General features: G+C 37.5%; 1 protein-coding gene and 1 non-coding gene across 2 annotated transcripts in view; one reads left to right on the top strand and one right to left on the bottom strand.

The window, feature by feature from the left end:
* The first annotated feature begins 3696 nt into the window (after positions 1 to 3696).
* Positions 3697 to 23715, top strand: part of FGL1 (fibrinogen like 1) — a 41563-nt gene continuing 21544 nt past the window's right edge. The window contains exons 1-3 of the mRNA XM_077144651.1: positions 3697 to 3811; positions 20246 to 20325; positions 22760 to 22940. Coding sequence (XP_077000766.1) covers positions 20254 to 20325; positions 22760 to 22940 — 253 coding nt within the window. The 5' untranslated portion in view covers positions 3697 to 3811; positions 20246 to 20253. The remainder of the gene's footprint in view (positions 3812 to 20245; positions 20326 to 22759; positions 22941 to 23715) is intronic.
* On the bottom strand, positions 16543 to 16613 carry TRNAS-GCU (transfer RNA serine (anticodon GCU)). Its single transcript has one exon. It is a non-coding gene; the product is annotated as a tRNA-Ser (tRNA).

Raw genomic sequence — 23715 nt, 5'->3', positions numbered from 1 at the left:
AGTAATTCACAATATCATCACATAGTTGCATATTCATCATCATGATCCTTTCTTAGAATATTTGCATCAATTCAGAAAAAGAAATAAAAAGACAACAGAAAAATAAAACAAAAACAGAAAAAAAAAATTTTACATACCATACCCCTTACCCCTCCCTTTCATTGATCACTAGCATTTCAAACTGAATTTATTTTAACATTTGTTCCACCTATTATTTATTTTTATTCCATATGTTCTACTCATCTGTTGACAAGGTAGATAAAAGGAGCATCAGACACAAGGTTTTCACAATCACACAGTCACATTGTGAAAGCTGTATCATTATACAATCATCATCAAGAAACATGGCTACTGGAACAAAGCTCTACATTTTCAGGCAGTTCCCTTCAGCCTCTCCATTACATCTTGAATAACAAGGTGATATCTACTTAATGCATAAGAATAACCTCCAGGATAACCACTCGACTCTGTTTGGAATCTCACAGCCATTGACACTTTGTCTCATTTCACTCTTCCCCCTTTTGGTTGAGAAAGTTTTCTCAATCCCTTGATGCTGGATCTCAGCTCATTCTAGAGTTTTTCTCAATCCCTTGATGCTGAGTCTCAGCTCATTCTAGGATTTCTGTCCCACATTGCCAGGAAGGTCCACACTCCTGGGAGTCATGTCCCACGTAGACAGGGAGAGAGTGGTGAGTTTGCTTGTTGTATTGGCTGGAGACAGAGGCCACATCTGAACAACAAAAGAGGTTCTCTTGGGGGTGACTCTTAAGCCTAATTTTAAGTAGGCTTGACCTATTCTTTGTGGGGTTAAGTTTCATGTCAACAAACCCCAAGACTGGGGGCTCAGCCTATAGCTTTGGTTGTCTGCACTGTTTGTGAGAATATCAATAATTCAACTGGGGGAGGTTGAATTTTCCCCTGCTCTCACCATTTCCTGAAGGGGATTTTGCAAATACTTTTCCACTCACTGATCAAAATCACTCTGGAATTCATGGGGCATCACTCTGGACAAACCAATAAAATCTAATGTCCTACCCAACGTTCCATGTATTTATGTTGTTCAACCATCTATCCACATAAATACATGGAATGGATTATTCTTAATGACCTCTTCCTTTCGTTCTTACAGTGTGCTCCATTCTACATATTCTGATAAAAGGCACTATTTAAAGTGTGAAACGTTATCATTGTAGTCAGAGTACAGGGTTTTGAGTCCCATAAAGGTACATCTCCCTGGGTTAAGGGTAGAAAACTGAGCCTGCAGAAAGGTATGCTGGTAGAATAATTGTAAAGATTATAAGATCAGGTATCTGAGTCCTACTTCACAATGCGGCTTGTGCAGACACATTCCCTGGTACAGCCTTGAGTAGAATGGAGATGGAGAGACCTGGAACTAACCTTCCCAGTGGGACTGGGTCAGGTAACAAGTGGCGGGCAGATGTCCAATATAGCAGATGTGATACAGGGGCCAGAGAGTTTGGATGACAATTGTGCTAGCCCTGAGGTATTAATTGAAAGGGTTCTCTGAATAAAGGGCTTCAAAAGGGAGAAGGAAAGAATCTGTCAGTGCTCATCTAATCCTATCTAGGGGCCTGGTGGCCTGATCCTGTGAAACTGTACCTGTGATTCAGTGGAAACATTCTTGGGTCAGAGGAAATAAGAATATCTAACTGCATTACTTTGAAAAAAACAAACAATAGCTTCAAAGACTATCCAATGCCTTTTATTAATTTTCTTTATTCATCAAAACCTCTTTTACTTCCTTTAGCCTCTGGAGTGGTTTTGCCCAGCAGGAGGAAGTGTGCTGTGCAAACAACCTAAACGGGTTATCTTATGGGTAATTGTCTTTCTCAAAATTAATGCCTGCTTTCTGCTTTGTACATCTCTTGAGAAACTATTTGCTGTGCATCAGTTCCACAGAAACTTATCACTTTTAGGATAAGTGAGTAAAATCCAACTTCTAGACAAGTTGATCTGAGATGTAAGCCTCCAGGAATTCACAGCTTCATAAAGCTGTACCTCGAAGTCTGCATCCCAGCCCCTGCTTCTGTCTATCTCCTTGAACACTGGATATAACCTGCTCCTCTTGCATCACTCGTTTTCCCAGATTTCTTTTGGCCCATGATCTCAAGTCTCATTCTCACTTCATACTTTTGGTATGGCCGTGCAAGATCACAAATCTGACCTTCCATTGTGTTCTAGCAAAGCAGCCATGGATTAGAGGAAGATCATTCCTTCTAGAAAGTTCTGTTTCTGGCATGGTTCCACAAGACATTAGCCCTAGATTCTATCCTTAGTGTCTGCTTAGCTTTTTCCAGATCTCTCCTGAGGTAATGATTTCAACCAGGTCCTCGAGAGACAGCGTAGTATGATGGCGACAAACCAGTTCAGAGCTGAACTGCCTTTGAATCCTGGCTCCACCTCTCTCCAGCCATGCGACCTTGAGCTAGTTGCTTAAATCTCTGTGCCTCAGTTTCCTTCTTTGTGAAATGGAGATAGTAACGGTACCCACTCACTGAGCTGTTATGGTGGAATGAGTTAATGTATGCACCATGTCTCGTGTCTCGGGCATAATAAAGTTTGCCACTTGTGATAGCTGCTATCATTGTGGCTACTTTGAGAAAGGGAACACAGAGCACATTCATTGCTTGAATGGGGAGAAGAGAAAAGGGGTACAAGGAAGAAAGTTTATAATTCAAAATACTACTTTGCCATATGATGATCAAATCAGAAAACAATTCCATACTTTTGCTTTTTAATCGTCTGCAGTGGGAATTCTCTACCCTGAGAATGCCATAATTTCCATCTCACTTGCATATGTACATCATGTCAGCCTGCCTTTTTTCTCTCCAGTAAATCATCAGGGTTACCTTTTCCTTAATAAACTTCAAAATTTCTGAACGAATGACAGAAAAATGTTCAAGGGAAAGACAAAATGCCAGACATGTTTGATTCCAGAAAACATCAAAGAAGAGAAAGAAAACATAACCTTGATATTTTACCAGAGTAAATAGAAACCACAGGACAAATTGCAAACAGCTTGAGTTACATCAGAAAAGAAATGATGAACCTGATTTTCAACTTATTGATATCCAAACGGTATATCCACCTGATCAATATCCAACTGATTGCTAGAGCAGACATACAACCTATTAGAAAATTCCCCTAAAGTTTAAAACAAAAGGAAAAACTTGTTCAGGTTACAATTGATGTTTATAGATACATTTCACAATTTTACGTCTCGGGATACTTCTTGCTTTTCCTAAAGATAAAATAAATTGGCCATTTTATCTCTGGCAATTATTAACCTGTCACAAATTTTTATAGCTAGGAAAAATTTGGTTTCTACCCATATTTTAGTTGAAATTATTTTTTAATTCATAATCTTTTTATTACTCTTTGTATCTATAAAGCAAAGCTTCAGCTGAACTTTGGATTTACTTTATCTCTAAATGGCCATTACCAGAGTTAATCATTGAAGTGATTATCTGGTTAACAAAATAATCACAGATACAGCTTGATATAGATAACTCCTTGAATACTACATGAAAGCACACGCAAAATGGAGGGAAAAGGAAAATATCAATATTTGGATTTGAAGTTGAATCTCTTTTTTTCAGTGTTCCTTCCAGTTAAACTGATTTCCTCATATATTTGTTTCTGGATTAAAGGCAGAATCAACATTGTACTATTTCTCGTCGAATAACAGAGCAAAAATTACAAATCCTGAATTAGAGGAGTTAGAGGAGAGTGGGAGGCAGCGTGCCTGGACCTAACCTGAGCTGTGTCTCTGACTTATTTCTGACTTTAGGCAAGTTATTTAATGTTTTTGCCACTTTTGACATGATGAATAATGCTGATTTACTTCACAGGTATGATCGCTGCAACTCAAGAAACAACTGTGGGTCTTTGAGAGATGGAACAGAGATTAGGAGTAAGGTTGCTTCTGTAGTTTGGAAAAGAGGCATAGAATTATATCTCCTTTGAGATCCCACTACATTTTTAATGAATTGGATGGAAGTTTAATGGAAATGACAAAATTTGCAGTTTCAAGAAACATAATGAAACCTAAAATGGATCATACTATAATTTTCCTATTTTCTGAGAAATTTTTTTATTTCATCTATTGCTACAGAAATATTTTTATTTTACCTACTTGGGGATCAAATTTGTATAGTTTTTAAAAGGCTTTCACTGAGTGAAAATTCTTGAACCCTACAGCAATCAGTAATACTGTCACATTGCATTTTCAGAAAAAAAAATATTTGGAAGAAAATAGCCCGAAAGGAGTATTTATGAGTAAAATTTTAACCAACTGTCTAACATTAAGGTTATAGTCCATTTGTGAATGCTAACTTATTCAAAATGTTTCCTTCAAAACGTTTTCTTTATTTTGTTTCATAATGACTCATTTAAAACACGCCATTTTTGAAATTTTACATGCAATTTTGAAACCCATGTTTTACAAGTATGTTTTTAAAAGTTGCATGTCCAATATAGAATTTTTCATTTCCAAATTAAATATTTTTGCCTGTAAATTGGATCAAGTATAATTAACTAATTGAAAAATTTTAATGGGAAAGAATTGAACTTTGTGGCCTAAAAATAATTTGTCTCAACATAGAATTACCATATGATTTAGCACTACTCCTAGCTATATTCTCAAAAGAATGGAAAACTCAGACAGATTATTTGTATACCAAAATTTATTGCAGCTTTGTTCATAATAGTCAAAAGGTAGAAACAACCCAAATATCCATCAACAGATGAATGGATAAATGAAATGCGGTACAGCCACACAATGGAACATAATTCAGCCATAAAAGGGAATGACATTCTAATACATGCCACAAACATGAATGAATCTTGAAAACATCATGTTGAGTGAAAAGCCAGACATAAAAGGGTAACTATTGTGTGATTCCACTTATATGAAATATCTAGAATAGACAAATTCATAGAGATAGAAAGTAGATTAGAGGTTACCTGGGGCAGTGGAGAGGGGAGGCTGGGGAGATATTGTTTAATGAATACAAGAGTTTTTGTTTGGGGGCGATAAAAAAGTTTTGAAAATAGAGAGTGTTGATGGTTGCACAACATTGTGAATGTAACTAATGTCACTGAATTTTACATTTAAAAATGGGTAAAGTGGGAAAAAAACGTTTGGATGATGCTGAAAAAATTTCTGTCAAATAATATAGCACATTAAAGTATATCCATTTAAAAACAATTGTAATTTTAAGGTAATTAAAAGTTTTGAAACAGCCAAAAGCAATAATATTTTAGAGAAAAAACTTATTGCATAGTAAGAAAAAAATAATTTCAAACAACTTTAACTCAAGCCAAATTTGCAGAATAAATGATGGTTTACTGTAACAGGTTGTAGATCATATTTTCAGAGTAAGTATCTTAAGATCAAGAGGAAGTATTTTCAGCATTTCAGGTAATGGTAGAATTATAAATGAGGATATTGAGAAATTTTAGAGGATTTAAGATATTCTAGCAATTATTTTAAAGATGGTCAAATTAATATAATGACATTTTTAAAACTTAAAGGCATTTGGAAATGCCTTAATGTTTGGGGATCTGCCAGATTAGGGGTTGCCTCTTTTTGGGGGGAAGACCATATTTTGATTCTTTTCATGGCAATGAGATGGAAATTTCAGGGCACCAAGATACAGAAATCTGCCAAATCTAATACTAAAGCGGTATTTATGAATATTATAGAATCGCCCAGCATTTCTCAAGGCACTTACAAACACACTTTCACTTATACAAGTGCCAAACTCAGACACAGGGATAAGAACCTTTTTTTAGAAAGTCATTTAAGTATATGAGTGGATTTATTCATATCTGAGTTAAAGTACTTGGCCCCATAAATACCTAAGGGAATTTGATGAAATAAAGATAAACAAATTAACTTCAATCACTAACAGGAAAGCAAAATCAGGAAGGCATAACGAACTTCATAATTCCTGGATATTTTACTTGATAACCAAAAGCAAATTAAAATAATGAAGTTCTGGGCACCATCGTGTAAGAAGAATGAAACATTACTTTTACTTTTGGTTCCTAACAGCTTCTTTTGCTAAGGAAAAAACCCCATCAATAATCCCTTGGATATACTGGTTCTTTTCAATCAAAAGAGCAGTATGAGTCAGGATCACAAATAAGTGGGATTATATCTTATATTTACAAAGCTATTCCAGACAAATGTGAATATACTTAGTGAAAATTTATTTTATTTATTTGGCTGAGAAATTTTTTTCTCTCTGGGCCTTGTTTCCTTCTTTGTGAGTGATGTTTGATCGGATGATCTCACTTTCTTTAATTTGGTTAACACTGTGTAGTCTAGCCTCATGAGATAACACTGTCTACTTCAAAAATTCTCTTATAGGTTTTAAAAACATATTTTCTTACAATTAAATAATTATTCTTGTTTATTTTATATAACATTAAAAAATCTATAACTTGAAAACTATGTAATATTACTTTTTTTAAAGAAATCTCCATTATGTAGAGGTATTTTTTTGAGTTAAAGTTTATTATAATTTTTAAAATTAAATAATAAATACCAGAAGGATACAAATGAGATGTAAAAAATAAAACAGCAGTTGTAAGTTTGCTGGGGAAGTGTATTTATTACTGACTGAGTACATGAGTCAAATTGATAATTTATTGTGAGATACCTGTGACAGTGGCCTTAGCCCAGTGAGATAACCAAAATTTTATATAACTTAGTCTTTATGTCTCGAGTTATTTATTTTCTTTTGAGATTTTATAAATTCAAATCTCTGTTTTTAAAGCCAGTATAAGCTATCCTCACTTTTTTAGTTCTTAGCTGCTAAAACAAACACCATATAATGGGTTGTCTTAATAATGGGAATTTACTGGTGCATTGTTTCAGAGGCTAGAAGTCTTCCCCCTGGGGTTGGTATTCTCTGACTAGCTGCCAATCTTTGGGATCCCTTGGCTTTTGTGTCACATGTAAGGTATATGGCGGCATCATCTCCTTTCTCTTCTGGGTTCTGTTGACATCCAGCACTGGCTGTTCCCTGTGCCTTCTTTCTTTATGGCCTTCTTTATAAAATTCCAGTACTGGGACCAAGCCCCACCCTAATTCAGCTGGATGGCTCCAATATGAAGTAACCATACCACCCGGTCTTATTTACAATCGGTTCACACTCACAGGAATGGATTAACATTAATAATATGTTTTTCTGGGGTACATAACTCCAAGCCACCATAGTCTGGCCTCTGGACCCCCAAAAGACATGTTCTTCCCACATGCAAAATACATTCATCCCATCACAACATCCAAAATCTTTAGGTCATTTTAGAACAATGCTAAATTCAAAGTCTCATCAAAATCAGTGTGTGATCCAAGAGTAAAATTCCTCTGTCCAATGGACCTGAGAACCTTAAGAAAACAAGTTATCTGTTTCTTATATACAATGAAGGATTAGGCATACAATAAACATTCCTATCCCAGAAGGGAAAAATTGGAAGGAAAAACAGGGTCCGCAAGTCCTAAACAAGTTAGAAACCCATCAGTGCAAATTCCATTTGATTTCAAGACTGAGAGTCATCTGTAGGTCAATGTTTTTTCTTCTAGGCCAGATGGAATGGCAGCACCACCCCTTCCTAGTGCTTGTGCAGAGGCCATGCTTTCCCACAATGCTGGGGTGTAGGCCCCACCCTCTCCACCCATCAGAAGTAATCAGGCTCTCTGGCAAATACCTGGGGCACAGACTCCACTCTTTCTAAGGATTAAGATGTGTTCAGGCTCTCTATAAATACCAAGGCACAAAGGGCACTAGCACCACCATCTCTGAGCATCATGGTGGCAACATTCTCTTTGAACAGTGGGGCGCCAGGCCTTCTCACTCCAACTGCCAGAGCAAATGACTTTCCTCCTTGAAGCTCAGGGGCAGACCTCCAAATCTGATAAATATGAGTGGCTCCATCCTCTGGGCCCAAGATCTCTTTGGTCCACACCTTGGCCTCCATGATTCTTCCTTTGAAGTCATTCTTCCTTCAATTATTCCTTTTTCTATCCCTTTCAATCCAGGCTGGCAGTGGTTCTGCTCATACAAATTTTATGAAAACCTTGTCAGCTTTACATGAAATTCAAGCAGGTCCTACCCAACAGACGATAGAACTTTTACAAATCCTTCTTGGATAATTGCATTTCTGATCCTGACTTCCTCTAAAATGACTGAATGGATCCATGATCAGCTACACCCTCTTTAGCAAAGGATTGTTCAGTTAAACTTTCACACAGTGTTCTGTCTTCTAGGGACTCACTCCCTGAAAGCTCAGGGAGGTGTCTGATAGAGCTGCTTATGGCTCTAGTTTGAAGCATGCTACCTGGATAGGCTGAGACCTTTCAAAATCATCAATTTATGGTTACTCTGTGCTTAAGAGTTTAATTCACAGCATATCCCTTTTTTCTCGTATTTTACTCTAAGCTGTAAGAAGAAACTAGACTGCACCTTCCACACTTAGCTTGGAAATCTCCTCAGTTAATATCTAGGTATCTAAGTTCATTGCTTTCAAGTTTTGCCTTCCGTCCAACAGCAGAACTTAATCTTATCAAATTCTCTGCCACTTTATAACAAGAATGGCCTTTCTTCCAATTTTCAATGACACATTCATCATCTCCTCTAAGGCCTCACCAGAAGTATTTTTAATATCCATTTTCAACTATTTTGACAGTTGCTATATGGGGGAATGTTGACTTTCATAGCTTCAGAGCTCTAACTCTGAGTTGCAGGGGTGACATAAACACCCAAAGTATCAGGGAATGACCAGGTATACGCAAATAGCTCAATATCTCAGAATTTAGAAATAACAGTTACAACTCCTGAATATGTGTGACTACTATAAGAGTTTATAATCTAGGACCCTGTACAACCTGATAACCTATACTCTCAACTTCAATTCTCTGAGTTTGTATATTATAGTTGGTCCATATGATGAGGCATAATAATACTGGTCTGTTTCTGCCATTTCATTCAACATACTGTCCTCAAGGTTCATTCACCTACTTGCATACCTCACCAACTTCATTCCTTCTTGCAGCTGCTCAGTAGTGCCTTCTGTGTATACACCACAGTTCCCCCTTCCATTCCTCAGTTGTTGTACCCTTAAGCCACCTCTATTCTTTGTGAATGGGGCACGCTGCCACTAGAAACACCAGTGTACAAATGTCCATTCTTGTTTCCACTCTCAGTTTCCCCAAGTATATACCTAGCAATGGGGTTGCAAGATCGTATGGCAACCCTATCCCTAGCCTCCTGTGGAACCACCATGCTGTTCTCCAGAGGGGCTGTACCTCTCAGCTTCCCTACCAAAGTGAGTAGGTACATGTCTTTCTCCATATTTTCTCTAGCACATGTTTCTCTGTTCTTTTTTTTTTTTTTCCACATGGGCAGGCACTGGGAATTGAACCCAGGTCTCTGGCATGGCAGGTGAGAACTCTGCCACTGAGCCACCATTGTCCCCCCCCCCCCCGGTTCATTTTTAAGCAGCTTTATTCATACATCACACATTCCAACGTAAGTAAATAGCCATGCCTTTGCCACCATAATCTATATGAAGACATTTCCTTTTCTTCTGCAAAGAATCCATATTTCCCCCCTTGTTGACATTTAGTTTTGGCATAATGCCTTTATTACATTCAGCAAAAGCATATTACAATGCTACTGTTGACTACAGACAGACCCTAGCTTTCATTTATTGTATTTTTTTCCTATACACCATCCCCTTTTCAACACTTTGCGATGTTGACATTCATTTATTCTCCCTCATACAAAATGTTTTTATATTTGTACATTTAATCGTCATCATTATCCACTCTAGACATTCCTAAATCATACCATCTCAGTCTCTATCCTCTATCTTTCCTTTTTTAGTGTCATATGTCTCCCTCATTTTAGAGTCCTCGCAATTGTTCTAGGCTCTACCCATTACCCAACTTCAAAGCCATTTCCACATTTTAGATATTTGTATGAGCAGCACCACACTTTCAGGTAACAAAAGTTAATTTAGTATCTACCTGCTAAAACAAATACAAACAGGAATTTGTTGGCTTATGGTTTCAGAAGCTAGAAGTCTTACTTCCTCCCCAGGTCACTATCCTCTGGTTTGCTGATAATCTTTGAGTTTCTTTGGCTTTTCCATCACATGGCAATGCACATCGCAGGTATCTTCTTTCTCTCTTGAGTTCTGTTGACTTCCAGCTTTTGTCTGCTCCCTGTGCATTCCCTCTCTGTGACCTCTTCTATAAAACCTCCAGTACTAGGATTTAAATCCCACCCTGATTGTGTTAGGCTACACCTTAATTGAAGTATCCTCACAAAAATGGTCCTATTTACAATGGGTTCACACCAATAGTAAGATTAAGGACTAAGATTAAGAACATATTTTTCTGGGGTACATAATTCCAAGTACGCTCACCAAAATGTCACACTTAACAAATTATGAAAACTTCATGAAAGGCATACCTTACCAAGTATTCTTAGTAATGTCTGAGAGGGAGGAAGCGTGAAGGGAATCTGATGGAAACACTTAATAAATTCAGTAGACACAAAATAATTTAATCTATAAAGTTACAATAACAAACACTGGAAAAGTTCTAAACTTCTAACCTAGGTTCACAAGTTTTCTTCTTATTCACTCAACAGATATTTTATTGAGTACCTAATATTCACTAGGCACTGGGATACAGCAGTAAATAAAACACACCAAGTCCCTCATCTCCTTACGTTCTAGATGGAAGTGGAGGTGGACAAGCAGTAAAAAAAAAAATGTAATGCTTAATTATATTTGGTGACAAGAGCTAAGGAGAAACTTAAGTCAGTGTAAAGGGAATAGGGGGTGTATGGGTGGGGAGGATGGTTGTTATTTCATACATGGTAGTCAGGGACGGCATCTCTGGGAAGGCAGTATTTGAAAAGAGATCTCAAGGATATAAGGGAGCAAACTACTGAGGTCTTCCGGAGAAAAGTATTTCCAACAGAGGGAACAGCAATTACCAATGCCCTGAGAAAAATGTGCATTTTGGTGTGTTCAAGGAAAACCAAAGAGATCAGTGTGGCTGGAGCAAATGGAGCAAGAGGAGAGTGGTGGGAGAAGAGGTATGAGGCAGTGGGTTTTGAAAAGTATATATAGCCTTACAGGTGACCATATATTCCAGTTTGTCCAAGACAGGTCCAGTGTAGCCTGTTTTCCCAGGATAATTATTAATAGCCCTCCATTTAACTTTCCAAAGTGTTCTAGTTTGGACAGTAAACTATTCAGCCTCCCCATTTACCGGTCACTGTGAGGATTTAGACGTTTACCTCGGGATTGATAGGAAGACATTGAAAGGCTATAAGCAGAGCTGTGACACATCTGACATATACTTCCAAAGGATTACTCTAGATGTTGGGAAGAGAATTGACAGAGGTGTACAGAGCTGAAGCAGGGAGACCTGGCAGGATGTATTCCAATAGTTTTTCACTATTGGCTTGGACTAGTGGTAACCACAGAGGCGGTGAAAAGTGGTGGGATGCTGTGTAAATTTTGAGTGTAGCATCTTTCCTTGGGAAAGTTACTTTTCTTCTTTCTCTACACTAACTTTCTCTAGTAAAAAGCAAATATTTTTTTGGTGGGAATATATAACACAGTGAATCTTGTGGTGGACGAGGTCTGTGATTAATTGTACAAATATTAAAAAGTTCTTTCATGAGCTAGAACAAATGTACGCTATTACAAGGGGGTTACAATAGAGGGGTAGATGGGAAAAACAGTATCTACTGTAATCTATGGACTAAGGTTAACAGTAATATTTTAAAGTGCTTTTGTCAAGAGTAACAAATGTACCACCAATATTATGGATCAGTAATAGGGGAGGGTAATGGGGGAATCAGGGGTATGGCAGGATTTGGTTTTCTTGTCCATTTTTATTTCTTTTCTGGAATCATGAAAATGTTCTAAAATAGATCATGGGGATGTATGCACATGGGGATGTATGCACAACTATGCAATGATACTGTGAACGAGTAATTGTATATTTTGGTGGTTTATATGGTGTATGAATATATCTTAATAAAACTGCATCAAAAAAATAAATGCTTTGATTTCTCTTCTAAAGGCATTCTGAAGATTAGTATATAGCAAAACCATGAAATTTCATGTGTTGACTGTGTGTTAGCAGTGTTTTTTTGGTCTTATTTACTCATTTTTAGTGCCACACATTAATGTATTAAGGATAAGAGGCAGCGTTCCTATAAAAAAAGTTGTTGCTGGATCATGTTCTCCCTTATTAAATGAGTCACAAGTGGTTAATTTTTAACCTATGTCTTTGGGCATCCAAAGCCTACATTGATACCAAGTATATTCTTTCTATTTGACCAATATGTACTAATTGGAAGCATATGAAATCACCTTTTTGTTGGTCAAAATGATCAAGCACCCACCATTTCTCATGGTTCAGCCTCATCTTAAGAAAGAAACAAGGAGGCAGTAAGCAAAGAGTACCAAGGGATTGAAGAGGTCCCCACTGAGAGGCTGCATGGTCTTTGGCAAGTCACTAGATACACCTGGGTTTATTTTCTTATTTTCATGATGAAGCTTATGAAATAATATGGAGTGAACAACTGTATCTTGGTAGGATATTTAGTGATGTTCTGATACAAGTGCACTATGGTTACAGATGAATGTTTTCCTCACTTTTCCAGCCACGTGTTGGACTTACAGGGATGAGTCTCTTTCTCTTTGAAGGGTCTTTGGATGTCAGGCATTCTGTAGCCTTGCACAGCTGCACTCACCAAGGCTGGCAAATCTGCTTTTATAGAACGCCCCGAGGTGCATGTTGCTTGGTGTGTGAGGGTGTAAAGCAACTCTCCTTAAAGGAGCACCTAGTAATTTTCCTCTGCCATTATTACAAATTATTCCCTTTATTGGGAAGGAAGATCTTAAACCATACTGTAGAGCAGTAATTGTCTGGTACATAGGGATTGAAAGACTAGAACCATGAGATTTTTTAAAACTTTACCTAGGGACAATTAAAAAATATATGCTGACACTTTTCTCATTCTATTTCATTTGTGTCTGTTACTGTTTTTATGTGGGCCCTTTTTTACAATTTTTTTTCTGCTATGATTTGGGTTAAATGAATAATATTACCTCTCAATAGATTCCCCAGATGATGATTGACTCAGAACTGACTTGACACTGTTCCATATTCAAAAGAAATCAGCCACAGTGAATAAGGGATAAATTTTGATCAGTGATTTAGCAGTTGAAACATTAGATAACTTTAAAAGGATGAGAAAGATAACCCACAGATACATCTATATATGTCATTTTCTCTCTTTTTTAAGTATAGAGATTTATGTATTTTTCTTCTTAAAATTAAGATTTAAAAAATATTTTCCTAATTTTACCTAATGTTAAACAATGTGTTAACTGAGAGAATTAATAGTACTAAAATCCAAGGATTATTGCCTTTTCATTTTTAAAAAGGATAGGGAACGCAGAAGCTGGACAAAGGAACAGAAAATACTGACCTTGAATATATTTATCATTCATGTAGGAAACTACTGTATCTATCTTATAAACAAATAAGACAAGTTCACACCTTTTCTTAGCTTATCCTTCTTGATGAAATTCAGTGAACTTTCCTCACCATCTCAGCTTTACTTAGGAAGTATCAGTCGAGGTATCTAACCAGAAAAATCTTAAATTGTTTATTACAGAAAAAAGTGAATACAACAACAACCTATGATTGTTTTTTTCCACTGGATTTATGGAGTGAAGTGATTGAAAGATGATTTTACTCTTTCCTTTATTCCAAGCTTTGGTTCTAGTGTAGAGATTTGTTGTATTTTGTCAGGCTTTCATAGGATAAGGTTATATTTAACAAGATTAGACCACTGCTATGGCTAAAGCTATAAGAAAATAAATCTTTTTAGAACAGGGTTTGATTGCCATGTTCAATTTAAAAGGTGGAAATGTCTTCAGTCCGTATATATCTAAAGTAAATGATCATAACACTAGTAGGAATATATCCTTCTGCAAGCACTTTTTCACAACTGGAGTCTTGACAGATGGGTCAATAGTAGTGACACATCCTTACAAGAATCCTAGACAAAAGAAACATGAAACTACTCCAGGATCAGGATAAATCTCATAATAAATTAATTATCTGATAATAAATCATAATAAATACATTTGGTTATAATATCAGGTGTCTTTGGTTTAGGATATTCATTTCAATCCAAAATTTTGCAAAATCTATGGATAGGATCGTAATATCTGCAAATGCAAAACTTAGGAAACAATACGTTGTAAGTGGTGCTTTAGGGAAGTTTGTCTTGCATTGTAAAAGAAAGGAGAATGATTTTTTTTCTATCGAGAAGTTATGGGTCTACCCATGAATAAAATACAGGATCTCTAACTACTACCTCATTATTAGGAGATAATTTTTTAAATTTTATTTTGCTTGATAATGATCATAATAAAAGCAACCATTTATTAACCTGTGTAGTATCTAGAGAAGGTTTGTCTTTAACTAATTCCAAGATTTTTATCAGTTAGAAAATATTAATGACAGCACATGTATTAATCTATTTTCCCCAATTTGTTCACTCCCTCTGTTTCTTTACAGTGCTATTCTCACCTCATTCATCCTTTCTTTCTTTTCTTTTAATATTTTTATTGAGATATCTTCATGCACTATACAGTCCATCCAAAATATACAATCCGTGGCTAACAATATCATCACATACGTGTGTATTCATCACCATGATCATTTTTACTCTATCCTTTCTAAAAGCTCACAGAGGCGTTCTTTTTTTTTAATTTTTTACTTTGTAAAACATTTTAAATGTCATGAACTTATTTTTCTCTCTATATTAAGATAACCTGATGTGCATGAAAACATCTAGTATGCATAGCACCCAGCCTAAAGTGCGTAACCAATACATGCTTGAATTTTAAAGAAAAGTAGTTATTAGGGTAATTTTAAAAAATCAAATACCAGATTATTAATACTCTGTTGCTACAAGGTATATGGTGTGAATACATAAAAGGATAAAAGAAATTGGGGCGGGCCGCGGTGGCTCAGCGGGCAAAGTGCTTGCCTGCTATGCCGGAGGACCTCGGTTCGATTCCCGGCCCCAGCCCATGTAACAAAAACAAAAAAACAAAATACAATAAAACAAGAAAATGTTTAAAGATGTTTCCCTTTCTTCCTTCCTTCCTTCCTTCTCTCTGTCTTTCCTTTAAAAAAAAAAAAAAAAGGATAAAAGAAATTGATGTACTGATGCTAAGAGCTTTTCCACAATGAGCAATTGTAGGTATGCTTGTGCTTTCCCTGATTTCTTTGCCAGTTTAGCTGTGTAATTTACTCATTTTTCACAATGTTAGATAAGAGTATTACATCATAACAGGTAATTAATTCTCATGGTAAATTAATTGCTCTTTTATGGATTTCTGCCCAGTGCTATAAAATAGAGCTCGGCTTGTAAGTATTTCTCTTTACCCTGTTGAGTCAATATAGACACAATGAAACTCAGAACATGCCTCCCTTCCAAGAGAAGACCTCCTTTGAAAGAAAGAAGCAAAATATCGTGTCTACCCCTTTCCCGTGAGCACGGATGAGGCTTGCCAACCGGTGGGCTCTATCCGAGAATGATCAGGAAAGGAAAAGGCTCTTTTGTTGGAGAAGCCCCCAGTGCCAGTCTAAGATCTGTGTGTGTGTGTGTGTGTGTGTGTGTGTGTGTGTGTGAGTGTGTTTAATTCCTCTAGAGAGGATCCCAAGATCTCAGTCCCTGAAAGAGGTGGGAGGGCTTTAAGCCAGGCTGCCAGTGTGCTTTGGACCCCCGGTTACAAGCAGCGTGGGGGAGGCTTTTAGTACAATGCCTCTGCCCTGGTCTCTTTGGTGCCTGCGGTCCTCTACCGGGGTCTCTCTGGTTCAATTTTAATAAAAATAAACCTTCTGGATTCTGACAGCGTGGGGAAAGCAGTAGTCACCTGCTTGCTCAGGCTTTGGGTGAGGATTTGGGAATCAGCCCATTGTCTCAATCCTGTCTTCCGAGCTTGTTGGAGCATGCAATCCCGCAACCCCCCAACCCTGCTTGTTGGTGCATGCAGTCCCGCACGTGGGAGCGGTCCTGCCACTAAGCAGTTGACCATTCTCGCTGTGTTCTCTTCCGTGGCTGCTCCTTATTCACTTTTAACAGCTCTGCCTACTCCCCCAAATGCTTTTTTCTTAATCATAGAGAATGTGTTTACATTGTACGCCAGGTGTTTTCTCCTCTGCCTTCCCCCTTGTCCTTGTCAATTCATGTCTTTAAAATTTTTCTTAACTCCCTTTCCTGAGAGTTTTGTGAGAAAGAAAGAAATTCATGTGTTCAACTGAAAGCTCCCAACTGCTTTTTTTCATGCTGTATGGCGGGGTCACATTTCATTATTTTTCCATGTGAGTTTCCCATTATTGCAGCAACATTTGTGAATTTTTGTTTGTTTTGCTTTTTGTTTGTTTTCGGGAAGTGCATGGACCGGGAATCGAACCCGGGTCTCCTGCACAGCAGACAAGAATTCTACCACTGAACTACCCACCCCAACTGTTTCTTAACACTCATTTTTAAAAATACACTTAGCCCAGTGTTTCCCGCTGAACTGGATGAGCATAGGGGAGGTATTAGTGACGGTTCTCCAGAGAAACAAAACCAATGATTTTTGTATTTATATACACACACTCACATATACACACATACATGTGTATATGCATGTATGTGGGGGAGGGGTGTGCGTATATAGAGAAAGAGATACAATACATATATAAGGAATTTGGGGGTGCAAGGGTAGTTCAGTGGTAGAATTCTCACCTGCAATGCGGGAGACCTGGGTTCGATTCCCAGTCCATGAACTTCCCCGTGTCCCACCAAAAACAACCAACTAACAAGCAAAACAAACAAACAAACAAACAAAAATTAACAAATGATGCTGCAATAATGGGATACTCACATGGAAAAATAATGAATGTGACTCCCCCATACAATGTATAAAGTATATATGGAATTTTTCATGTATATAAGGAATTATGGGGGTTGGCAAGTCTAAATTTCATACGGCATAGCAGACGATATTCCAAAATGTTGAAGTCTGCAGTCCAAATCTGTAGAGGACATCGGGGATAAGTAGAAAGTGTAGCCTGGAGGTAAAATTCCTTCTGATTCTTAAAACCCTCAGCTCTTCCTTTCAAGACTTCCAACTGATTAGATGGGGCCCATCCACATTGCTGAGTATAACCTCCTTTCCTTAAAGTCAAACTGCTTGTAAATGCTGATTGTATCTCCAAAATACCTCTATAGTAACAACTAGGCCAATGTTTGACCAAACAACCAGACACCACGATCTAGCCAAGTTGACACATACAATTAATGATCACAGGAGGAAAGAATGTCAGTAGAAATAGACTATAGTTTTACAGATAAGAAATCATAGTTTCTTCTATCTATTTCCTCCTGAGGAACAGTTTCTGCTGAGACAACAACAAAACTTTTATATAAGACAGCACAATGGATTAGATGCTGGGGATGAAATGATTAGCAAGGAATGGGCTTTGCCTTCTAAGCAAAATAGCAGTGTTTTGGTTTGCTAAAGCTGCCAAAGTGTCATATACCAGAAATGAGTTGGCTTTTACAAAGGAGATTTATTAGTTTACAAATTTATCGCTCCAATAACATGAAAATGTCTAAACTAAGGCATCAAGAGAAAGATACTTCTCTGAAGAAAGGCTTCTGGCATCCGGGGTTCCTCTGTCACAAGGGAGGGCACATGGCCAGCGACTGTTCGTCCTTCTCTACTGGGATTCATTGCTTTCAGCTCCTCTTTTCAGTGGCTTCATCCCTCAGCTCCTGAGAGTCCTTCCTGCTTCTCTAGGCATTTCTCTCTCGCAGTGAGCTCTCTCTCCATACTCCTCTCATAAAGGATTCCAATAAAGGATGAAGAATCACCGTGAATGGGCTGGGTCACATTTCAATTAAAATAACCTAATCAGAACGTCCCACTCACAATAGGTCTGCAACCACAGGAATGGATTAAAAGAACATGGTCTTTTCTGGGGTACATAACAGTTCCAAACTACCGTAAGTTGGAAAAAAGGGAGCAGTTGGAGAAAGACATGTAAAGACTAACCAAACAGATACCCAACACAGTGTCTGGAATATAGGACACTCTGAAATAATGTTTCTTGAGTGAATAAAGGCTTTATTGATCTGTAAATATGGTATTATGGATCATGGCAGGGGAAGGAATGAACCCTACCTTGAAGAGTGGTTTAGAAAAGTTTAATTTTATTTTTAATTGCATTTTGTCTCATGTATGCTTAATTTATATGGTTTCTATTTTCTGCTTCAATATTTTATTTTCATTTCTTCCTCGAAACATTACCTTGATGAGGAAACTGGGTTTTTTCCATGACATCTACTGTAGTGCTGAGCAGATAGCTGATGGACTATGCAGGCTTGCTGAACTACCATTCCCCAGGACAGCTTTAATGCAACTGCTTCTTTTTCTGCAAAGTTAAATAATATTCTCTTGGAGAAACACATGGCTCAGTAACAGATAAATCATAATCAGGAGTGAGAGTGATGTTCACTTGGGAAGGCCAAGTAACCGGGTGACCTTTATACCCCAACATAGCCTATCTCTCTGTGTAGAGCAAGAGAAATTGAGGAATGAATGCCACACAGAGTAGTGATTAAGGGCTGAGACTTCAAGGAGAAAAGACCTCAGCTCAGCAGCTGAGTCCCCCCATTTACCAGGTGTGTGATCTTGGGGAAGAAATTAAACCTCTCTGATCTACTCATTTGTTTAATGGGGATAAAAGTTCCTACCTTACAGGGCTATTTGAGGATGACACAAGATGTATTTGTAAAATGCAGAGTACAGTTCTAGAGTTCTTTACATAATAGTAAAGAAATGATAGCATGAGTGAAACTGTGTTAAAGTTATGCAGTTATGTCTAGCAGGCTGTTTATTACTCTCTGTAATCCACAAATTTCATCTGTTCTAAAAATTCACATTATATTTTACAGTGCTTTGCAAGGCAGCTTTCCACATGATCTGTCACTGAATCTAAGTTATGTTCTTCCCATCCTATAACTGTTTCTTGGCCCCAGAATGACTGAGAATTGCCTACTTCGTTGGCATAGACTACAAAAAATATGTCTACTAAGTCCTTAAATCATTGTGACCCAAACTTTGCTGAACATGGGAATCAGCTGTAGTCTTTGGAAAATGACAAGGCCTGGATCCCACTTTCAGACATGGCGCATATTTTTTTTTAAAAAGCACACAAATAATTCTAAAGGACAGCAAAGTTTGGGCATTACTTCCTTACATACCTAAAAGTTTAAAAAGTGATATATGAGAAAGACCTAGTGGTCATGAGCGCCATAAGAGTAAAGATTAGCTAACAAATAAATAATCCAATTGATTCCACGTCTTTTATTTTTTTTCTAGCAGAAACCATAGGTATGAAATTTCTTGGAAACTGTGCAGTTATTTTCTTTCCCAGGCTCCTCATTTTTAGAAGTTAAGAAAACTTCGCATCATAGCATCACACAAGGGCTATTGTGAGGATGAGCAAAATTTTTCATCAAGACTCACAACTTCAAGACTGATTTTAAAAAATGCTCTGAAAAAATGGTAGACTTCACTTTCTTCCACAACAGCAAGCAGGGCCTAACGTTCTGGCAGATTGCCTTTACATTAAGTCATTGAGAAAAACAATGCATATCATTGTCTATCGGCTGTAACTTTCATTATTTCCATTTTGCAGATCAGTAACATTTTAGTAACATGCCTAAGGACGCATAACTAGTAAGTGGCTCAGGCAAAATATGGACTGGCATCTGCCCACTTACAAGGCCTGAGCCCTTTCTACCTGATATACTGTCATACATCAGGATGACGCAGAGAATCAGATTCCCTCCTCTAGTTATATAGCAACCCTCTCCCTATTCACTAACAGGTTCAATCCAATCTAAGGGTAACTTTAAGTGTCATTCTGTGCCAGAGAAGGCTTGGGTTGCCCAGGAGAATTTCCCAGGCAATGCTCAGATTTAGGAGGCCCTAGGCCTGCATCAGAGCTCCTAGAGCTACTTGAGTCTAAACCCAGACCCAACCTGGTTTTCATGAAAAAAACCAAGTTTGATAACTAATGAAGTTCTTTTTGTTCTCACAGTTCTTTCCATGGGGAAATTGATAAAGATGTTCAGTTTCATCCTTGTCACCACTGCTCTCCTAATGGGCAGAGGAAACTGGGTAAGCTTGTTGCAAAAACTATTATTTATTTCTAATGTCTGCTCTGACATGAATTTTCTTTAATTTTTCACTTTATCACACACAAAAAATTAACTAAGGGGGAAAATGAAGCAGGTTTGTGGAAGCAACTGGCACATAGTAAGCATATACTAAGGGCTTTAAAATGTGTTACAAGTAAAAATCAACTTTCACAATAAGTAAGTAAAATCCTGTTGAATTCACTGAAGTTCTTGGCTTGGTTACATAAGATTAGAAATTTAAAACTATTGGTTATAATTAAAATAGACCTTGTACATTTCTAATACTGAACATTTTTTAGTGTTGATGCAGGGTTACAATTAGCATGGTGGCTGGCTAAGTAAAGGGCAAAATTCAAAAAGCAGTCGGTCCTCAAGGAGAAAGATAACTCTCAAAAGAACTATGGTACTGCAGATAAAAAAACTACGGTACAATCCCCACCTGACTGAGTCATCTACAGAGAAAGGTGGAGCCCACTGATCCATCCAAATGCACTATCACAGGCACTGCACTGGAGAGAAGAGAGGGTAGGAGAAAGAGTCCTGCACAAGGAAGGCATGGGGGTATAATTCAGGCTAATCTGTAATAGCAAATGGTCTTACATTGCCTGCTGCCTCTCACCTTTCTCATCTCTGTCTTTCTGAGAGTGCCCACATGTCCTTTCACATGTGTTCTCAATAAATTTTCTACCTGCTTACTCTAGGCTATGCTGTGCCCTTGAATTCTTTCTTGCAGCATGGCCAAGAACCTAGGAAGCCAAATCCCACAGCAGTGTAAACTAAACAGATTATTTTAAAGTAATTACAATGAACTCATGCCTTCCTCCATTCAGAAGTAGAAAAGGACAAGATGAGTAAAATTTTGGGAGAAAGAAAACTTATAAGTTTTAAATAATCTTACTAAAACCTTCTATGCAGTCGCTTATAAAAATTTTGAACATATGTGGCCTACGATCCTTCCAGTTATTTTAACATTGAAGAGTCCACCATAGTAAACAAGTTCATGGCCAACTTCTCATTATTGGGAAGGAACACAGGATTCCAGACACCAGAAAATGTTCTTGCTGCTAATTTTTTAGAGTGATGTGACTCAGTCTAAACTCTCTCAAAGAGTGATGAGAAGAGTACCAAGATCAAATGATAACTAGAAATAGTCCTAGAAAAATTGCTGAGAGAGATTCAGTGAGATGGATATGGAGATGGGAGGGAAGGTGCAGGAGAAGCTTCTTCCCTTGCTTCTCCCTTCTCCTGATATTTGACTTTCAGTTTTAAGGCTGAATGTCTATATTTACATTCATAATCTTCCATAGGAAGACAGTGTACCTAATTCCTTTACCTAACTGCGCTTTTCACCTGCCTAGGAGTGTCTGAAACACGGAAGGTCCTCATGTGTGGAATTAACATGGGTAGTGCTTAAAGATAGGAATAGGAAGTTATGAAGATAAAAACTGGGAAATACATCTGAATATAATTGAGTGACTGTTGTGATGTGACAGTCATGATGTTGAGCTACAAACAGAGCTATTAAGGTAAAATGGAAAAATGACCTATATATATATATATATCTTTAGCCCCTTTTATCACTACCCCTAAGTGACTCTCTGAGCATTGAGAATTCAAAATCCTTTATTGCAGCAGCCTCTTGGATACAACAGCTCTTCCCAAGAGACCCCCTTCCCACACCCAGAGCCAACTCTCCTTCCCAATTCACCTATACAACTTTCTTTGATGCCACATTGGAAAGGAGCCCATAAACTTTTTCATATACCATGTCCCTGTGTTATTTGTCTTTTCAGAGAAAGTAAATGTCTTAACTTGAGTGACTCTGGCTCCCTCCCATACCTTTTCGTAAGTTTTGTGGGAGAAAATAACAGATGAACAAAAAGCTTAAGTGATTCCAGTAGAATTTCCAGCAACAAAATGAGGTTTGCAGATATGAAGTTCTAAACCAGCATCACTTATAAAGGTGGCCATATGTCATCCAGATTACAACATTAAAATGCATTTTAAAAGCATATTTATGAATATTTATGACCAAGAAGTCATTCAAAAGCCTCGTTGTTTTTAGGGATTGATACACTAATGATACAGTTAACATCTGTGAAGCACTTTACTGTTTAGAAAACACTTAGTATCATGTAGAAATTCAGAGCATGAACCTTTGGCCTGAATTTAAGATATAACTTGTTCTCTAAGGAGAGTCATTCTGATGATTTAATATTCTTTTATTTCTTTACTTCAGGAACTTCAGCATTGCCATAATCTCTTATTCTTCAAATAAGAAATAGTATTAGGACTTCTTGAGAAGTTCTGAAAATATTCTGAAATGGGAGTTGGGGACAAAATTGAATAATTGATATTGCCGATTATTAGGAGCATTTATTTTCCATGAAAACGAGATGTGTCTTGCCTTACAGGCTCTCGAGACCTGTCTCCAGGAGCAGGTGCGGCTCAGAGCCCAGGTGCGCCAGCTGGAGACCCGGGTCAAACAGCAACAGGTCAGGATCACACAGCTTTTGCATGAGAAGGAAGTCCAGTTCCTTGACAAAGAAGAGGAGTCTGGCGTTATTCACCTTGGAGACAAGAGGCAATATGCAGGTCAGAATTTACTTTTCTTAAGTGTTTCAATAACATGTCCTACACCCACGTGCAATGATGATGCTGGTTCCATGTCCACTCCAGGTTTTGCCAAAGAGCTTTTCCTATTCCAGTAGCAAGCAGAATGCAGGATTATATTAACTGTAAATGTCTTCTACTGTATTTTATCCTTTTTCTCTATTATTCCACAGTTTGTTGTCCAAAACCATAGGGTTGCTGTCCAATGAGCACTGAAAATCAATCACTGTAGACAGCTACATGCAATAACTGGTGATTCAGAGAGAAAAGGGGCTTTATGTCATGGCCACCAAGAAAGGAGACAGGAGTTTTAAAATCTCAGCTCTGTCTCCCCAAGTCTAAAGCATTTAGGGTTTTTATGGATTCAGACAAGGGGAGATGAAGTTGTTACCATTGCAATAGCAAGTAGCTAAGTTAAAATAACCCTAAGTTAACAAGTATGAACCCTGCAGTCAGAGTTTACAAGTTGGCATTTAATAGGAATACTAAATATCTGTGAATTTCTATAGTTTAATAACAGACCAAGGTAATAGATTGTTTAAATATTAGTGTGCAAATGACAGATTATAATCATGAATTTTAGAGTTGAGCTTTGTTTTTATTTGTGTGTCTTTTCCTGCAACATATATGCAGTTTTCCCTTTGATGTCCTTTAGGGTAAAAAAAAAATAAGTTAATGGAATAAAAGGAGAAGAAAGGAAAAAGAATTGGAAAAATTTAGGAAAATAAAGAGTAGCTTTTGTGATTATACTTTATGA

Source organism: Tamandua tetradactyla, chromosome 26 (assembly GCF_023851605.1).
Source record: "Tamandua tetradactyla isolate mTamTet1 chromosome 26, mTamTet1.pri, whole genome shotgun sequence".
NCBI lineage: Eukaryota > Metazoa > Chordata > Mammalia > Pilosa > Myrmecophagidae > Tamandua > Tamandua tetradactyla.
The sequence above is the reverse complement of the archived record's forward strand: the minus strand, read 5'-3'. Positions and strand labels throughout refer to the sequence as shown.